The 19,215-nt window shown below is 41.9% G+C and overlaps 1 protein-coding gene across 2 annotated transcripts; it reads right to left on the bottom strand.

The window, feature by feature from the left end:
• Positions 1–1,771: 1,771 nt before the first annotated feature.
• srlb (sarcalumenin b) lies at positions 1,772–17,848 on the bottom strand. Of its 2 annotated transcripts, XM_086184541.1 has the most exons (7): positions 17,787–17,848; positions 8,764–8,856; positions 8,559–8,654; positions 7,325–7,360; positions 5,633–5,749; positions 5,044–5,277; positions 1,772–4,903 (listed from the first exon to the last, which is right to left on the bottom strand). In XM_086184541.1, the coding sequence occupies exons 1-7, from the start codon at positions 17,845–17,847 to the stop codon at positions 4,092–4,094; spliced, it is 1,449 nt and encodes a 482-aa protein (XP_086040667.1). In that variant the 5' UTR covers position 17,848; the 3' UTR covers positions 1,772–4,091. The 2 variants fall into 2 exon arrangements, with proteins under 2 accessions (XP_086040667.1, XP_086040668.1); XM_086184542.1 differs by lacking the exon at positions 7,325–7,360.
• Positions 17,849–19,215: the final 1,367 nt, after the last annotated feature.

The following is a 19,215-nucleotide window of genomic DNA, read 5'->3' as shown; positions in this document are numbered from 1 at the left end:
GTGTGTGTGTGTGTGTGTGTGTGTGTGTGTGTGTGTTTTGGGTGGGGGGGGGGGCGTTAATGACATTCAGCCACAGAAGCCAAAATACACTGATTCATTGCTGTCATTCACTATGGGATGATTATATTAAATTACAATGCATATAGGTGCTGAATAAATTCTGTTTGTAGAAATATTTCAGCCCCCTTAAGAATAGAGAATAGAGAAATATATATATATGTGTGTGTGTGTGTGTGTGTGTGTGTGTGTGTGTGTGTGTGTGTGTGTGTGTGTGTGTGTATTCAAATATAGGCTTGTTAGAAGAAACTCCTCAGCTCCTATGTGCAGCATAAAACTTTGTTCTGAGACGCTACTGAAACAGTTTCAACTGATATTCATCTATCTGGGTTCTTTTAATTTTCTGTAACTTGACATCATTGCCGATGAGGGCATCCTCAGTGGTCCCTCCAGTTGTAAACGAAATGAAATATCAAGCCGAGGCTTCATAATTAAACAACACTAATGGATCCCCTGCAGGACTCCTGTGTGTAGAAACAACAACATGTCCTTCATGGGAGGGAAGAAACAGAGACCTCCACCACAATTAGATCAGTGTGTTACATTTACATAATATGATGAAAAGAGCCATGTGCCCTGCAGCTGGATGCGTTAGTGCTAGAGAAACCTTGAAAGAAGAATAAAAGCAGAAGATTAGCATTTCCACTTCATCTACACAGTCTGGTTGTATTAAAAATATATTATTTTATATATATTGAGTGTTAATTAGCATATTTCTATTACATCTACATGGTCTGATTGTATTAAATTCACACTCAAATAAATATGTATAAAATGTAGCATTTTTAAAGTAAAAAAACATGTTTTCAACATTGATATCAATCCATACAAGTGTATTTTTAACTCATTAAACAGATTTTTTTTTTTTTTTTTTTGGATAGATTGAGGCTTTTGTGTAAAAACAGAACTTTTAAAACAAACCTCATTTACAAACCCCGGTGTGTAATCGCCTTACATCATTTGAAAATTTATACTTTCACTTCTACATTTTCGGTCCCTCACATGAACTTTCTCCTGGCCAAAAGAGGTGTCAGCCAGCTGGCAGACTCACAGTGATTTATAAGAATATTACGACGCGGCCACCTGCCAAGCTGCTTAGCTCTAGGAGGAAATCTTATATATTAGATACACCAGTCGGTTATCTGACTCAGCAAACTGCATTAATTCAGCCTTAACCAAACGCCTGATGGGCCTCAAAGCACGTTGTTGTTCGTGATTCTACTGTATATTTGCTGTTATTTTCTCACTCTTTATTTTCTGTAGGTTTTAGGTGGCTGTGGACCCCTGCATCAGTCTTGTTCTTAATGAATTCTGAATTGAATTTGAACCTTCAAAATTTTCAAGATTTAGACTCCTGCGACTTTGTCAGGAGAATCTGGGTGCACAACTATCCAAACTACTCCTGAGCTCCAACACATGCACATCCACGCACAGACCCCTCCCCACTTCCAGTCACGACAAACTGCTGGTGCAATGCAGGTCCTAGATAAAACCATGCTTTTAAACCCAGATGTGAGAGACTGGAAACCTCAACGTGTGCAGACTCTTAACAAGGTTTAACAGAGAGAGAGAGAGAGAGAGAGAGAGAGAGAGAGAGCGAGCAGAAACATGAGTGGAGATGTGGAAGAAAGTTAGCGTGAGACAAACGGGAAAAGAGTTTGCTTCAAGTATTAATCTCTCTATTAACATATTAAACAGATGTAAATTGATTACTTTTAAGTAAAACAAAAATCACAAAATTTCATTTTACCTGTTCAATCAGAAATCTTTATTCTTGATGATCAAGCTTCCAAATGGGCTAAGATTGATTTAAATCTTTATACTAAAACAGAGAAAGTGACTCAGCAGCTACTGTAATGGGACACACATCCATTCCAAATCACAGATAAATTAAGATACTGAAGAAAAAAAATACCAAAAATAAAAACACAACATCAGTCAGCCTTTGCCATCATCCCACTAAAACTGTTGCCTGGATGAGTGTTAGTGGCCTGTAGAACTTTACACTTTTACACAGCACTCTCTAGTGGCCATTTCTGAATCTGCAGCGTAAACATACCAAACACATTCCGTGGAGCACTCGCACTCAAAGAAACAGAAAATTAAGCTCATTTTGGAGTTAGATCTTTTGCATTCTGCCTCAGAGTCTAGTTGGGAAAGACTCTTTTCTCTGGGGTTAGTGAGGGAGGAGACAGAAGGAACCGGAAGTGCATTTGTCCATGAGTTTCTGATGAACTTTTTGGAGCTGTACTTGGATTTAGTAGGACTGTGTTTTTGAAGCAATAGTTACCTACACCTCCCTAAAATGTGCACACTAGCAACATATTGAACAGGAAGTTAGCTTAGCCAAGATTAGCACAAAGTTTACACAGATATCCCGGCTCTCCCTAATGGTAATCCAATCACTTACCTTGCACCTCTAAAGCTCACTGATTATTTTCTATTGTTTATTCAAAAAACAAAGCCCATGACAGTTGTTTAGCAGAGGCTATGGGCCAGACTTTGGCAGGCTCAATTATTTCCTAGTTGTCCAGCCATGTTGCTTACAACACAGGAAGTTACTGTGCCCGGCTAAGAAATTGTGCAGTGTTGAGAGTGAATTTCCCAAGTGTCAAGCTTTTGCTGTATGCAGGATTACCACGCCATACTCCGAGGAAGTTCATTGAGGTAGGCTAGCATAAGAACTTGTAGTTGTGACATGTAGCACTCCAATGGTTGTAAGGGTTGGCATCTTTCCACAGAGGTCAGGGGTCAACTCATGAGTCCACTTCAACTTCTCCTCTCTATTGCCTCCAGCCTAGCGTTTGCAAACCAGAAACACTCCAGCAAAACGTCATCAATGATCTTGTGGCGAGGGGTTGTAAAATTGCATCGTCGAATGGTTCAGTACATATAAACAGCTTACTTCAATGCCCATTTGGAAGTTTTACACAGAACAATCAATAAATAGAATTCTAACCTGCGCAACAAATGGATAAATTCAGCTATTATTCAAACACATTCCTTTGGTGTGAATCTTTATGGTCGTTCAGCTAGAAAAAGCTGGGAAGCTTATTGACGAAGGAAAAAAAAGAAGATCATAACACAATATTGAATTCAATTTATATACTCAAACAAATACATTAAGAACAGGTTAAGAAGCAAAGCAGAGGGAACATACCCACCCCACTCTGAAGACTCTGACCCTTGAACCCTGACCTCTGCTTCCATCACAGTGCTCATTTCACAGGTTGTCAACAACCGAGACTGACGAGCTTAGAAAACGAAGAATAAAAGGCCTTATTTTTTTTGGTTTTTGCATGACAGGGTTTGTCCAGGTATCAGTAACATGAGGATATATTACATGTTTATTAGAAGGCAAGTACATGCATCAAGAATAACTGTTAATGAAAATGTGACCTCTATCATGCAGGGTTACTATTGAACTAGGAGTAAAATTTCGGATAACTACCCAAACACAAATCCTTTGTATAGCACCCACAAAAAAAAAGAGGCTACCTTAAACATCTGAAGCTTTTGGAATCAACCCGTTGTAATGCATTTCTCAAGATTTTACAACACAAATTTGCAACACCTGTTTCCCATTTCCTGTTTTATTCACAGACAAGAGAGCTGGTATTTGCTTTCAGTCTTCAATTAATGTTTTCGCTAAATGATCTTTTATTTTTTCTTGACATCAGTTCTTTCCCAAGCCCCAAATCCCAGACAGTCCACAGCAATTGTGCAAGAGAAAGAGGAGGGCATGGATTTCAACAAAACTCAGTGAACAATGGCATGTTCTCATTTCTTCAGCACTAGTATCCTTAAGCTGCCTTATCAAACAATGACCCTTCCCTCTCGCTATCTGCCTCATCCCCACAGTCCCCAGATGCACCTCCCATATTCTCCTGAGGGGAAAAAAAACACTAATATCCTTTCCTCTGCCTCCTCAATAATACAGGCGTTCCAACAAAAGCAGGGTTGCCCTACATCCGAGCCATTTTCATCACCTCCTCTATCTCCTTACTTCCCCTACTCAAGTTATTTTGTGTTCATCAGTTCTTCCGGTAGCGATTTTTCGGCTTCTCTCCACAGCCGGTAGCCTCACAGGAGGACAGGCCAGGCTGTTTGCCTGAGTTAATGCTGCTTAGAAGGGCCGGCAGCTCATTGGTGATTGCCTTCTCAATCTTATCCAGCAGACAGCCTCCAATATAAGAGCACTGAGACGCCAGCGGTTTGAAGTTGGTGACTGGGTTGATGCCAAAGAAGTCACGGTAAGCATCACGGTTGGGAAGGTCAAACTTGCTGACATTGGTCTTGGCAAGGATGGATTTGAAAATGTAAAACTTGTCAGGGTCATCCACGATCTCCTTGAAGACTAGTTCAGGGTCGCTGAAGAAGCTCATCTTCTCTTTAAAGGTCTGGACGTAACGATCCACCAACAGGCCATGGATGCGCACACGGATGCCGTGCTGGCGGATGAAGGCAATCTTGTTCTCCATGCGGTTTTCAATGACCTGGTTAAGATCTTCCAGAAGGGAGATTTCCTCTCGTTTGAAGAGGTCACGGCTGGTGTCAGGTGCATAATCATAAGGCCAGAAGGAACTGACGTAGACACGCGGGGGTTCGGTCACATTGATGAGGGGTGCTAAGCTCCAGAAGAGTGCTCCATATACCCTCATTAAGTCCTGGGTAACCAGGTTGTCAGCCTTGTTCAGGATGATGCGGATCTGGGACTCACGACCCTTTAACTGCCGGAAGAGCATCTCCAGCTCCAGACCAACGTCCAGCTTGGTGGGATCAAAAACCACGAAGATCAGGTCAGCACGGTCAATGAACCACTGGCACACATCATTGAAGGGATAGCCTTGATGGAGGAGGACGAGGAAAAAGATGTGACTGAATCTTGAGGTGCTTTGTATTTGAACATCTCTCAGACACATCAATTACTATAATAAATCAAATCTTTGACATCTGAAACTTTTCTGATGGTTTTCTCTGGTTTACCTCTCTCCTGCTGCTTGCGGTTCTCGATGATTCCGGGAGTATCTACAAAGGTCACGCGTTCCAGCAACTTGTGAGGCATCTCTATTCCAATCAGCTTTTCAAGGAAGTTTTGACCAAACTTCTCCAGGGGAGAAAAAGAGCGAGAGCTGTCTGCTGCCATAACAATACCCTCGACAGAGCGGATCTTCTCCCCGTGCATAATTACCGTGAACTCAGAGGTAGTAGGCTCAGCTCCTGAGGATTCACAGGGGAAAAGAGATTAGCGTGAATAGACTGAGGGAAAAAGCACACATGCAACAAATCTGAATTGATCCCAGGAGTAGATACCAAAGAATTGATCAAGGGTTACAAGGTTACCAGAGATTGGTGAGCTAATTCAACTAAATCTCTGATAGTATCTATCTACTTTATACCCATTATGACTCGCTCTTGCTACCCTGCAGCATTTAGATAAATCTGCTGCCTCGCTAATGGATTTATTCTAGGTTTACTTCTTTTTTAGGTATTCGTACAGAAAGCTAATCCTGAGTTATGACGAAAAAGATTACAGCATACATTTACTACTCATTGAAAAAGAAAATAAAGCTACCGGTGTAGAGCTGATAGGGGCTGTCGTTCAAGCCCAGAAGGTAGTTGATCATGGAGGACTTCCCTACACTCCAGGGTCCCAGGAACAGCACCATGGGCTTGGATGTAATTTCTCCATCTGCACGGCAATGAATATGGAGGTGATTCAAATGTTAGAATGGCTACGTGACGACGGACTCAAGTTCAGATGAAGGTATTTGGACAAATCAATCAATTGTATTTGTTGTTGATAAAGAAGAACTTGAGTTGTTCTTTGTTGACCTGATTCAAACTTGGCTGCATTCTCCTCTTGTGCCTCATGAAAGGATACTTTTACCAAAATAACAATCCATCCAAAAAATGTATTCTGGGATTAACTTTAAATTCTGAGACACACCGAGAATGCACAAGCAAAGCAAGACAAAATTAATCAGCAACTTCTTTTGCATTGGGCAAACCACTGTGTGTTACAGAAATAATCAGTTAAACAAGTAAAAACAAGAAGCTCTCCGGAGGGAAAAGACAAAGCTGTTAAGCATATTTGATAGTGGTGTCCTTAAACTCAAGAGTGCAAAGCTTTTAAAGCAAGCTGTGTGTTTTAAAGCAGGCTGACGTGTGTGTGTGTGTGTGTAGGAGAGAGAGAGAGAGAATGAGAGAGAGAGAGAGCGAGAACGAGTGGTGTGAGTGGACGTGGCTTTGGGGTGGTAGGGTACAGGTAAGCTCTGTTGTCCGAACCTGAATGAATTCAGCCAAAGATGAGCAAAAAATTGAAAACCAACAAAAACAATCAAAAAAGAGAGGGACAAAAGAAGTTTTGGCTGAAAAAACATCTTAACTTCACTCCTCGCCAAACTCTCACCACCCTTTCCCACCACTGTCCCCTCCTCCAGCCTTTTCATTGTTTGCTGAAGCCAGAACTGCACATGCAACCCCCACATTCACAACTACCTAATTTGTAGTGTCTACAGGAAATATTCATATTTCTATGTGTTTGGTTCAAAATGAAAGGGATAAAATCGTTTGGATTTTTGCAGCCTGTAAGCAGCAAAAACAAATGCTTTTAGTGGACTGAATTTAATATGGACAAATTCCCAGAACGTCAGTAGTTCTTCTTTAGTATTAGCCCAATGAAACAAAAATACGCTGGTTCTTAACTATCATTTTGACCCAAAAACATAAAAAATACGCCCTAACCCAGGTTGAAAGATACCAGAGAATTTCATTCAAGTATGCTGCATGGACATTAACAATTCATATATATATATATATATATATATATATATATATATATATGTGAACTATTGTTGTCCTAGATATAAACATCAATTCCCTTTTTACTTTTGATGTCTGACTCAATGAAATGTTTCCGTCTCCTTAGGAAAAAACACAATGTCACATTACTGAGTCATCAAGTTTAATTCAATTGAATTAATTTAATTTAACACTGCCATCCAAAATGGTAGAGAAATGATTATGACACAGAATTTAATGATGATTAAAGATATGAATGATATTGCAATGCTTCTTTGGGGTTGATGCTTTCAGACATGGATCACTCCGGCCTGCTGTGACCCACGCTTGAAATCCCATAGAGAGAGAGCAGCACATGATTCATAATTTAACATATATATGAAGATAAATGAAGTGGGGGGGGGGGGGGGGCGCTGAGCACTTTAGGCAGTGCCATGCATAGGTAAGCCCCACCCACACGCACCTGTGGCTGACTCCCCCAGGGTTCGTCCAGGGTAGGCTGTTAAATGAGGGGAATGGAGGGGGTGGGGGAAGGACAGGAAGGGGTGGAGAAGTGAAGGAAATGGGTGGTGAAGGAGAGCTCAATGAGGTGGTGAGTGTGTGTGGGGGGGGGTGACGATGTATTTGAAGGGGCAGGAGATCTAGAATCCTACTGGTGACTGATGCAAGACTTTTTCAGTATTTTTAGTCTAAAATGTCTAATTCCATGTGGAGGTCACGGCCGTCAGGTTTGCCGTCTACAAATCACCTCTAAATATGATGCCTGTTTCTTTTATTTCATTCTTATTTGGCCCAAGATGAGGCTTCATTTGGGTTTCCAGATGACTCAAGTTCAAAAAATAAATAATGATTGTGAATTAATATTAATATTAATAACAGCTCTTACAAAAAAAGTATATGTAAATTGCACTGTAAGTAACTCTGAGTACAAAGGCAAAAACCTCTTTGAATATGAAGATCTCTGATTACTAGATTTTTTTTTTTCATAATTTAAGGAGGTATCTGAGAGACACTTTGAGCAGGACATTAGTTTTGCACAAGTGAACGCAGAAGACAGTGGTACACAAGCAAAAGGCTTTTTAACAACACGATATGTGTTTTTAATCTGAGTTTTAGTCCACTAATGTAAAACATTTGGGTATCCCTGTTCCAATCTAAATGTCTGTATATCTGTGACTCCATGATGTCAAAAACTACTCATCCAATCAATGTCAGACTTGGTGTGTGCACTGCTGGTGCCTCGAGGAAGTACAGCGCTGTGTTAGAAGTCTGGGGTCTCGGAGTGAAGTGTGGGATGTGCCTGTAGGTCGCATCAGAGATAAGGACAGAATACAAGCAGACATACATACAGAGATTTGGGGGCAGCACACCAGTCGAGATGACAGTTAGAATGTCTGAGATCGAATCCAGAGATCGTCAGGGAGGATTTGTGATGTCACACAATCCACAGCTGACAACAATGGCAGCTGCACTTGTGCTATTTAAAATCACAAATAGGTCTGAATGAGAGCCCTAAACTAAAAACAAAAATCTACAAGTGTCAAGACACTGAAAGATGAAGGATCCCGCTGCAACGAATGAGTTTATTGTGGAGATATTCTATATGTCTGGTGTGTATGTACAAACAAACCAAAGCAACCCAAACAAAAAAACCCACACAACAAATCCAAGAGCAGCAGATGACGCCAACGCCTCACCTGAGATCTCGTGCTGCCTCAGCTCATTGTACTTGTAAGCCTGCTCCATCGGTTTGATGGACGTGTGGTAGATCTTCCGCAACCTCTGTATAGCCGCTGAAGGACAAGTTGGTCATCAGTGACGTGTGACACGTACACATTTCTATTCCAGTACCCACCATTTTGGGTCATATCACAAAACAATCATGAAATTTCTCACTTTCACCTGCATAATCCGCTGCTTTTTCCTCAGTTGCAAGTCGCAGCGTCTCATCGATGTGAGATCTGTCTCTGAGGACTGAGGTGAAGTCTTCCTCCTCTGTAAAAACAACACAAACAAAAACACACTCAGTTTAAGGCCTCATTGTCTATTTAATGCTCTGATAAAGAAGTCATGCAAAAAGATCCAGGCATCCAGATTTAATGAAAAACAATTAAATGACAGTTTGATCACAAAGCTTGATGGTAACCAGTCATATTAGATAAAACTCCGAGGCAAACCATGTTGTTTTTTCCATTTCAACCAGTGTACTTCATCTTAATAATAGATGAGATGTCATTATCAGTTTGTGTTTTCTGATCATGATGATCTTCTGCTGCTTCTCGTACATCTCTTTCTCTAATTTCTCTTAATAGAATTAAAGGAACACACCAACTTTGAAAAGTGCCCTTATTGTCCATCGTTCCTACTGGCAGACAAGCAGACAGACAACTTCTCTCCTCTTTCAGTACTTTACAGAGCTCCAGACATTCACCATCATGGCTGCTTGCTAGTTAGCTGCAGCTACAACGGACCCTGGTGGCTGGGCGGTAGAGAAATTTGTCTCAAAAGTCATCAAATACGCTTTTCTCCAGCACGATCTTTGCCTGGATTAATAGAACTAGAGTTCAACTTTCATTCATTGAGAAAGACACTGTGTTGTCTTCGTGTGAGGTGCGTAGCAAGCGCGTGCTGTCCAGCATCACCTTGTGGACACAGGAAGCGATAGTCGCACAGCGCTGCATGCGTTAGTTTACTCCTTCTTGCAAAATCCAAATACGATCAGGTTTCACCACCCTGTCACACTACAGGAGCACCACACACAACAGAAGCACCAGAAGCTGAAAGTAGGCCTCGGTTGAGGTCTTAGCTCTCTGAGCACTTTTAGTTCTGAATGTACTAGCAAAAGGTTCCCTGTTCAAGTAGAAATAGCAACGTCTGGTTCACGCTGTCTGTGTTTGCACTGAAAATCAATTGCACCATCATATTTTTGAAGTACTTTTTCTTAAAAATACAAAAATTACACAAAAAGGATGAAATAGAATCAGCTTTTATCCAAATGTATACTGAGGAAAATTCAAATGTATCACTTTCTGTTTTAAAAGTTTTTATCTTCTTTTGGCCTAAGCCAGTTTATCTCTCCATACACACGTAGACACGACAGTTTGGGGTTTTTCTCAAGGATTTCCTAAACGTGTGAGGAGGATAAGATGAGGAATGAACATGATGGTATTTAACTAGTCGACAATCTCTCTCTCTCTGTATGTGTGTGATTGAGAATGACAGTGAAGCCAAGAGAACATATCCGCTCACCGTTGTGTCATGTCCAGTTTTGAACCTATCCGATTACTTAGATCACAGCTGTTAGTACAATCAACTCTTAATATAGAACGCAAACCCTGAAAATAAACAGACAAAGACATTTGTTTGGCATCACCACCAGCTTTACAACAACGGCAAAGATAAGAGAGTTGAGAGAGGGCAACCGGTCGGTAATACAGATGAGACAATGATGTGCAATCCTCTGTCTTTTCTCTTCTATATTTACCCGCCTATCACCAACTTATCAGACCTGTCCTTGTGTGCACGGGTCTCAGAACAAGCCTCCCTCCGCTGCCTTTCACACAGTCAGTTCAGACAAACCTGCTACGGCTATCAGCTATATATAGGAGCAGTTGGGAAGTCTTCCGCTTTCACACCTCCATGCCCTGAGGGGTTTTGGACCTTGGCGTCCAGACTCCACCCCCTCCATGGAGCTCTCTGCGAATTTCAAAAGCATGTCCGTAGTAGGATGATTATCTATAATCAGAATTCTGATCTTGTCACATAAACACAGCATGTTCCATCTCAGGATATGCTAGTGATGCTCAGTTTACAAAATAAATCTGCCTTGTGATGGAAAGTCCAATCAAACTGCATGTCGGGCAGATAGAAATGTAAACCAAATCAAAGGCGCTGTCAGATCTCTTTAAAACATTTCTAAGCGTTCAGTTGAAGAACCTGTGGGCCTGTCAATGGCATAATAACCATCACAAAAATCCAGAAGTGACTGGTGCAAAATAGATCTCTCCTTATACACGCAGAAATCCACCAGATTTGCTGTCTGGGTTATTTTTTTCCACATAAGAAGTCTGTTTTTGTATTAGCACTAAAGTTTAGCTAATAAGATGGTAAGAAGGTGACCAGGGCAGCAAGTAATAAGAGCCACAAAGCCATGTTGAAGGAAAGACTCAAGCACGCTCTCATAATCTCACTTTCTGGCTTTAAGATGATTGAGATTCAGTGCCAGAACTAAAAGAACAAATGCATGTGTCCTTGCAAATGTCGTTTAAATTAAATCCTACATTTTACTCTTGATTTATTTAATTATCGCTCATAAACGCTGTCAGACATTTGGTAAAACTCTTGGTTAATGCTTGCAAGAACTATCTGTCTTTCCTTTTTCTATCATGGGTAAACTTCAATGAACTGACATAAAAGTAAAAATTAATCAGAAGAAGAGCAAAAGCATCTTTCCCTTCAAGAAAAAGCCATCAGTGTCATTCCGCCCCTTTCTTTCAAGTGGATAACGCTGTCCAGAGACTGTGGCTGTAGCAGCTACGCTAACCTTTTCAGAAGCCAACACTGTTTTGAACAGTGGCTTCCTAAACCACACCCATATGTCCTCTAATTGGTCAAAATGCATGCAATGATACTGTGACGGAACCAGCAGCGTCCCAGCATAACTTTCACAACAACACTTTAATGATTTAATGAGATTGTTTTTCTTGCGGGTGAAGTTTGCTGAAAGGTTTGAGTGTAACCTGTGCCAGGACTTTTCCTAAACCTAACTTCTTCCTGAGAGAAAGAGTAAGAAGGGGAATTTCTGCTTCTCCAAGGCAAACATCTCATTCCTTTTCTGTCCTGTTATTTCTATGAAAAACTATAGTGGATGCCATTCCTTCTTCTTTCCTGTACAGAACAAAAGGTTTGACAGGACAAAAGTGTCAAATGACATCAGTGTGTGTCTACTCTGAAATATTCTATTCATTAAATTAAAGAGAAGAGACTTAGCCCTCTCAGGTGACAGTGCTCTCTTGGTGCGCTAACAGAGAGTAAACCTGGAAACCATGTGACCAATGCCTTTAATGGTTCCTGGCCAAACATCAGAAGAGCATGTTGGTTTGGTCTAAACTGATGGCGTCATCCACAGCCTGTTTGTCTACAAGCCTGAAGGAAACAATTTCAGCATTAATACACCAGAAATAAGATGCATTTGTGTGATGAAAAGAGCTGGAGTCACACTGGTTCCTCCTCATTTCACTTAGTCACTGCGGGAGATTTGATAGCACATCTCACCACAGGGACGCCAAACAGAACAGTTCTACCATTGCACAGCAATCTCTAAAGACCCCTGCAATGGAACATTATATAACTCATGCTTTAATTGAGACCCCGACAGATGCTGCTTTGCAGTGTGGCAGCAGAAACACACAACGCAGCACCACTGATTCTCCCTGAGTCAACCTGCTAAAAATAAGACTGTGTAATGTTGCTCCCAGCACGGTACGAGAACAAGAGAAACCAAAAAGGTTAGCAGCCGGACTGAAAGGAGGGCATGAGTAATACTGCAATCCTGAAAAGGATCCGTAATGTTGCCGTGTATTTAGATATATAAGCAGGAACACGATTGGATTTAATTTAATATTATATTCTAAAATATTTTGAGGCCACCTTGGGTTAGCACCTCCTGTGTATAAGGATATCAGGTTATCAAAATGAAGAAAAAAATTTAATTTCACTGTTTGCATTTCATGTCTGTCACTCCTTTAATTTGTCATTCTTCTTGAAGGAGAACACTTCTTTCATTTGAATACATTTTAAAAACCATAGCAATATTTGTGATAAATTTCTGTCGGTTTTTCGTCTGTCACACACTCCGTGGTGCAGGTTGGCTGCCTGTCAAATTGTGCTGAAGAGAAACCTCGCACGGGCAAAAACTGCGTTACGTTATCCTCACGGACACTGAATGAAGCTTTGGCACGTGATGTGACCACCATGAGGAAGAGATTTCTGTCAGTCAGAGAGAACTCTCCTCTAGCTGGAGGTTACAGGGATCAGGCTGGTGTCTATGGAGCACACCTGCAGCCTCCTCGAGCCCCTGTAACCTGACTCATCCCTAAGAGCTGTGTCTTTTAGCAACAGCCTCTTGAGTGGGCCTTAACTGCCGTGAACTTGTTAACACCTTACACTCTTGTCGATCCCTAATTGAGGCCCTGGAACACAGCTCCGCAAAGATCAGAGAGGTAGTGTTGCCCGTGGATGGCCGGCCTTGCATCAGCGCTCAAAATTAACCCTACAGGCGCCAGGGGAATAGAACTCCCGACATATGTGCCCTGGGCCACGTGTCCTCACTGAGCCCGTTGCCACACAACGCTCAATCAGTTTGGAGAAACATTCCGGTGGCAGCGGCACATACACCAAGAATGTTTGTGATTTAAGCCTACCGCTGCCTCAGCGCCTGAGTAAGTCATGCTTCAACTATAGATCCTGTTCAATCTTCTGGAATAATGTCAGTCGATTTAAGAACTGTTAACCCACGAATATTAACTGTACAGACTAAATACAGAGGTGGAAAGTCCAGATCAAATCAGTAAAAGTAAAAACACGGTATGTATTGTGCACTCAAGCATACAAACTTGAATTACCCAGTGTGCAAGTAGGCCTGAATGTGTGTGCTGGTACCACGTGCACTTCCACTATATATATATTGGGTAAAACCCCAGGGCGTGTAAAATCCTCGGATCATGTTCTGCTTGCAACACAGTGGAGGTAAATTGAATTAAACTGAACATGATGAGGGTGGCACAGCCGGAAACCCCAGTCAGAGGATTTGTCCTGAGTACTGAGGGATACAGGCAACCTTAACTGAAGGCCAGAGGGGTTCCACTGGAAAGATTTCATCCAAATTTAAACACGGGGGATGATATTTTTACATAACCACAGCTTTGTAAAATAGCAAAGGATTTAAATAAAACACACAAGCTTTAGAGGAGCTTTGCGATAGACTGATAACAAAGCCTAATTAATGCAAAACAGCTATAGAAATATACAATTCTTTCTAAAAGCAAGGACTGGAGGAGGAGAACTTCCACAGGGTGTGGTGAGAGGAGGCCACGGATGGTAACAGGTGTTGCAGCTTGTGAAGCTAGTTCTCCCCCACAGTCAGAAATAGCTCCACAATGGGTCAGAAGACGGACAGAGGAGGGGAATGGCTGCCTCCTATTTTAAGGTATTGACTGTTGCTCGTTCTGGGGGCTCAGAGACATCCACATCCCTCCAAAGTGGCTGTGTGAAAGTTTTTCCAAATGAGAGGTACTGTATCAGAGTGTCCAACGGATTGTGGGAAAACTGGTGTCTCTTTGGAATTTTCATTCAGAGAAATCACATATACAATACAGATTTGTTTTATTTCTAAGGGTCATACTTGGTCATGTAAATGTATCTCAGCCAGAAGAATGACTTTCTAAATCCAAATGTGGGTGCATGTTGCTGTACAGGAAAAGCCGGGCTGTTTTTAGGACCCAGCCATGCTGACTGTGAGGGTTGTTACTAACCTTTGCAGACAATCTTATGTTAGCAACATCCACGTTGTAAGTCCTCTATGGGGTCACTGACAAATAGATGTGAAGAAGAGTGACAGGCTCAACGGAAGGTGCAAGGGCATAGGCACTTTACGCTGAGGTGTTGATCTGAAGCCTCTTTCCCTGCTCTCCTATTCAAGAGACATAAAAGGACATCAAGTGCCCTTGAGGCTTGTCTTAAAGGAACTATTTGTAAGTTTGATGCTAACTTAGCATGCATATTAACACTGTCAGTAATGGTATACAAATAGCTCCCTTTATAAGCTGTAGAGCAAAAGAGTTCAAGTATCTCAGGGTTGTTCACGAGTGAGGGTGAGACGGCGCGTAAGATAGACAGGTGGGCCGGTGCGTCATTGCAGGAGGCTAATGTGAGCGCTGGACAGGTCTGTTGAGGTAAGTGGAGGCAGAGCCAGAAGGTGAAGTTCTTGATTCACCAGCTGATTTACATTCCAACACTCCATACACATGGTCACATGCTTTGGAAATACACAAAAGAAAGAAAAATTCTTTGTGACAAAACTTCTGCAAACAAATATGCATTCATATGTTATCAACTCTCATCTAAGTTTTACACTGGAAATGCCTTCTTTTTCATCTTTGTATATGTAGTTAAAAAAACATAAATGGATACTAAATACAAGGTATAGTGGAACAATATACAATCCTTGAATCCTTGAAATTGTGAATACAAGCGGCTAATATGATTTTCTTCCGGTATGCAAAGCCAAGCTACTGTTGGCCTTGGAGACAAGGTTAGGAGCCAAGACATTTGGAGCTTGCTTGCCGTAGAGCCGCTCCAGCAGTGACTCACTACCGCCTCTTGTGGCACAAAGAGGTATTGCAAGATAGGACACTGGCGCTAGCCTGATAAGAAGTGTGGAATAAGTGCAGAGAGTGTGGCTGGTGTGTCCCTTCTGATGTTATCATCAGAGGGATGTCCCAGACATACCCCATTCCATCAGAGGGGATCACATGGGGGCTGAGCGCCTTTAAATTTCCATGCCTCCCCTTTGCCCACAGTTGTTTTTAATGATGTATTATATTACCACTATACAGTCCACACACACTGGTGTGAATAACAAAGCAAGGCCAAGCTGTAATATGATAAAATATATTAGAAAGTTGTCAAAAGGAAAATGTCACATTGCAATGTTTTCTCTGCTAACATCCAGAGTGTTGCAAGTTGTTGTAATTATATCTGATATGATATATAATCATATATATGTAATTGTATTTGCTCTAATTTTTTGTACATTTAATTAAACAGTTCCCAGAATTAAATTTCAAACTAAAATGCCACATTTGGCTCTGAACACTTGAGACAATCGACCCACAGAATGTCATTCATAATCCTGGACAACCTTGCAATAATGCCAACCTTATAAAACCATGGGCAGGAGCAGAATCAACAGGATGTTCACCCAATCGCACCAGACACTAAAAATATATTCATCAGGTCATTTTGGTCTAAGTCAGGGGAACTGTGCAACGTCTACATTCACACTTAGAGATGATGAACACTAACACAGGAAGCAGATTCTTCCCTCCACTGTAAATTAAAATGTAGGAATTTCTCTTTGTAACATACAACAACTTCTGATGCATCTGGACACTCCAGTAGTGATTAACTGGTCTTTCAACAATCAGACACCCTCTGTCAGGTGACCTAGCGAGGGTTGATCAAGTACTGGCTCGTGTCTCCCTGACCGTAACTGTCCTCTGCTGATCCACAGCCACCCTGTAGCTACTTCCACTGCCTCAGTATCCAACGCTAGAACAGTGCATGCTGTTAACGTCATTTATTTGCTCCGCCTCTAATAACTTTCAGCTTCATACATTTTAAATTACACCCACAATGAATGCAACTGGTTTCTGAATATGATGTTGATATCTTTACTTTTTGGATCAGGGTATCTGCACCGCACCAGGCAGTTGGGCAACTCATTCAATTTCACATCCCTTTAGAGGAAGATCACCATTTCTTCTCCTTGCAAAGTCAGCTACTTCAATGGCGTTCTTAACGGTGATCAAACCAATCAATAACACAAATAATTACATGGGTGCCAACAAGTTCCTACTTCCCATAATTCTCCATAACTGAAGCTAAAATCCAATTTAATGCACATCAGTTCTCTTTTGAGACAGATGCCACTTAAAGACACCTGTATGGGATAAGAGGAGAGGTCTATGAAGGCATGAGCTGCAGCTACAATACAGCCCCTCCTGCCTGGAGAATGCATGTCCCTATAAGGCCAACGGCTGGGAATAAATTGTGATTGTGACAGTGCAGAGTGACAGCAGCTGTGCAGCGAATCTAAAGGGTAGCACGGGGGTTGGGAGGGGTGAGGCGTCAGGAGGGAGGGAGGAACTGTAGTGGATAGTGTTGGATTTCAGGAGGCCTTCCAATCTTAGACACCTGACAGCAGCCTGGAATATGAAAGCCTGGCCCCAGGGCTGCGGAGCCGAACGCCACCCCAAGGACGGACAAGGGTGACATACAAGGGTATCGCCAACTTCTCCAAATCCATAATTCGGTCCACATTTTCTCTTGGTGATCTCTTATGAGCGATCAGCTAAAGATACTCAAGTCTGAGGTTGTTACATAATTTGTGTGAGAGTGTCATAATCCCTCAACCTTATGATGGTGTCATCACAGGAAAAGCCACCAGACAATCTCGAAAATCAATTATTTCTCTTTAAACTTGCAGGAGATGAAATTCATGAATCAAACCAGTTAAAGGCAAAAAACACCCACCAAAAAATAGAACCCAAGCTCCCACATGTCTGTTCCGTTCTCCTTGGTTTTCCATCAGCTGGTGCCATGCATTTGGACAGCTGATATACTGTCAGTCCACATGGGGCTGAGCTAGTTTGAGTATTCCTCTCCTTCAGAAGTTCCCCAACATGTATGATTAGACATTTGTTCCTATGTCAGACATAGACTCGAGAGTGTTTCCATTTTTGCATCAGGTGCCAAAAGTTTAATTATAAACTGGGACACATTTTAAATAGTTTTACTTGGCGGCAAAGAAAGACCGGGGTAACGTTTCTGTCACTGTCACCGTCGATCCTCGACTGGTGTCTACATGACTGTCTCATAATGAAAGGGGCCCTCCCTGGTTAAATTGTCCCCAAAAATACCAGAGCTTAGCTGGACTATCACTTTTAAGCAAAATGAAATATCGTGATAAAAGATCCTGTCGTGGAACAAGCTAGAGAAATGAAGCCTGACTGAAGCTCATTCATTAAACCAACCTGTCCGTCATGATTTCATTCACTGGCTGTACAAAGGTTTCCAGGATCTCATTCAGCTCCATTGTTAAAGGAGATGCAACGTATTTGGTCAAAAGTGCTTTAGAGTCTTACCTGCTGTAGCCTGCAAAAGCAGCAGGGAGACGAAACAGCAGACCGAGATTGTACCCTTCATGATGGCTGCCAGGAGAACTCTGATAGTCACACAGACTATATATACCAAGGCAGGAAGGTCAAAGGGCAGGAAGAGAAAGGGGGCGGGGCAAAGAGTGCCAGCTGACAGAGGGGCAAGATCTCTGTGTGTGTTTTTGGGGTGTTGTGGGAGTCAAAGCATGCCACAGGGACTCTACGTGTACGAGCAGCTGACTCCTTTTAAGAGAGGTCGTGGCATCAGTGCAAGGAGACCTGTATAACTGAAATGTTCCAATTCAAGTCTCTGAAGCGTCGTACTTTAAATCCAAGTCTTTTTTTTTAATCTAATCGTGTGCTAGGCGCTTCAAGAAGAACTTTGATGAGCTTAGATGCTCGATATTTGTTAGCCCTACCAGTTGCCGCATCAGCTGAAATCCCGCCTTCCAACTCATTCATTGGCCAGACTCCACTGCAGGATGTTGTCATGGTGTGCAGTGTAAACTTCAGGTCCAAGCCAAAAAATGAGCCAGGAGGCAAGTTTCAGAAACTGTTGAGGTTAGATCATTTTTTTCACTCAAAACAAATTATTTGTGTTTTCTCTCTTCATTAGCTTAGCAACAAATACAAGGTTTGTGTTTTCTGAAATCTGGAAGTTATTGAAGAAGAAGTTATTGATAGGGAAATACATTTTCTCATGAATTAAAATGATCCAATGGCGAGTACTTCATTAACAAAGGACATATGAGTTTTTGAAGTATCACTTCAATGTTTCCATCCATCCATCCATTTTCTTCTGCTTATTCCTGTTAAGGGTCGCGGGGGGCTGGAGCCTATCCCAGCGGCTACGGGCGAGAGGCGGGGTTCACCCTGGACAGGTCACCAGTCCATCACAGGGCCAACACATAGAGACAGACAACCAGTCACACTCACAGTCACACCTACGGTCAATTTAGAGTATCAATCAGCCTCGTCCTCTCTTGATGTCTTTGGACTGGAACACAAGAACAGGGAGAACATAGAGACTGAACAGAAAGATCCCGTGCTGGAGCCGGGGCTCGAACCAAGAACCTTCTAGCTGTGAGGCCACAGTGCTGACCACTGCACCACCGTGCCTCCCACTTTAATGTTTCATGAACTGAAAAGACCACTGTCACATGCTGTGTGTGTGTGTGTGTGTGTGTGTGTGTGTGTGTGTGTGTGTGTGTGTGGTCTTTTCCTTGAGACTGATCAGGCAGCTGGTGGGATAAAAAAATGCAATGCCAGCATAATGATCGCTTTCCACTTTTATATTTCTGCAAGGTCAGGAAATATCAACAATGTTTATAATTCATATGGTCGCCTTCTTCACTCAAGTCATTTTTTCAATTTTTTCAGAAAATACAAAAAACTGGAGGCAAAATATCATAAGAAA

The sequence above is a fragment of the Aulostomus chinensis genome, chromosome 18, assembly GCF_037954235.1.
Source record: "Aulostomus chinensis isolate RoL2024-O1b breed Wild chromosome 18, RoL_Achi_v1.0, whole genome shotgun sequence".
In the NCBI taxonomy this organism is placed as follows: domain Eukaryota; kingdom Metazoa; phylum Chordata; class Actinopteri; order Syngnathiformes; family Aulostomidae; genus Aulostomus; species Aulostomus chinensis.
This window is presented reverse-complemented; position numbering and strand designations above follow the sequence as displayed.

Bases quoted from the DNA above. Each gene is read 5' to 3' on its own strand.
- srlb (XM_086184541.1), bottom strand. From the start codon at position 17,847: ATGAAGGGTACAATCTCGGTCTGCTGTTTCGTCTCCCTGCTGCTTTTG. The intron at 7,361-8,558 runs GTGAGGCGTTGG...CTCATTTAACAG, and splicing joins GAGGCAGCACGAGATCTCAG to CCTACCCTGGACGAACCCTG. The intron at 5,750-7,324 runs GTGCGTGTGGGT...ATTGCCGTGCAG, and splicing joins CCTGGGGGAGTCAGCCACAG to ATGGAGAAATTACATCCAAG.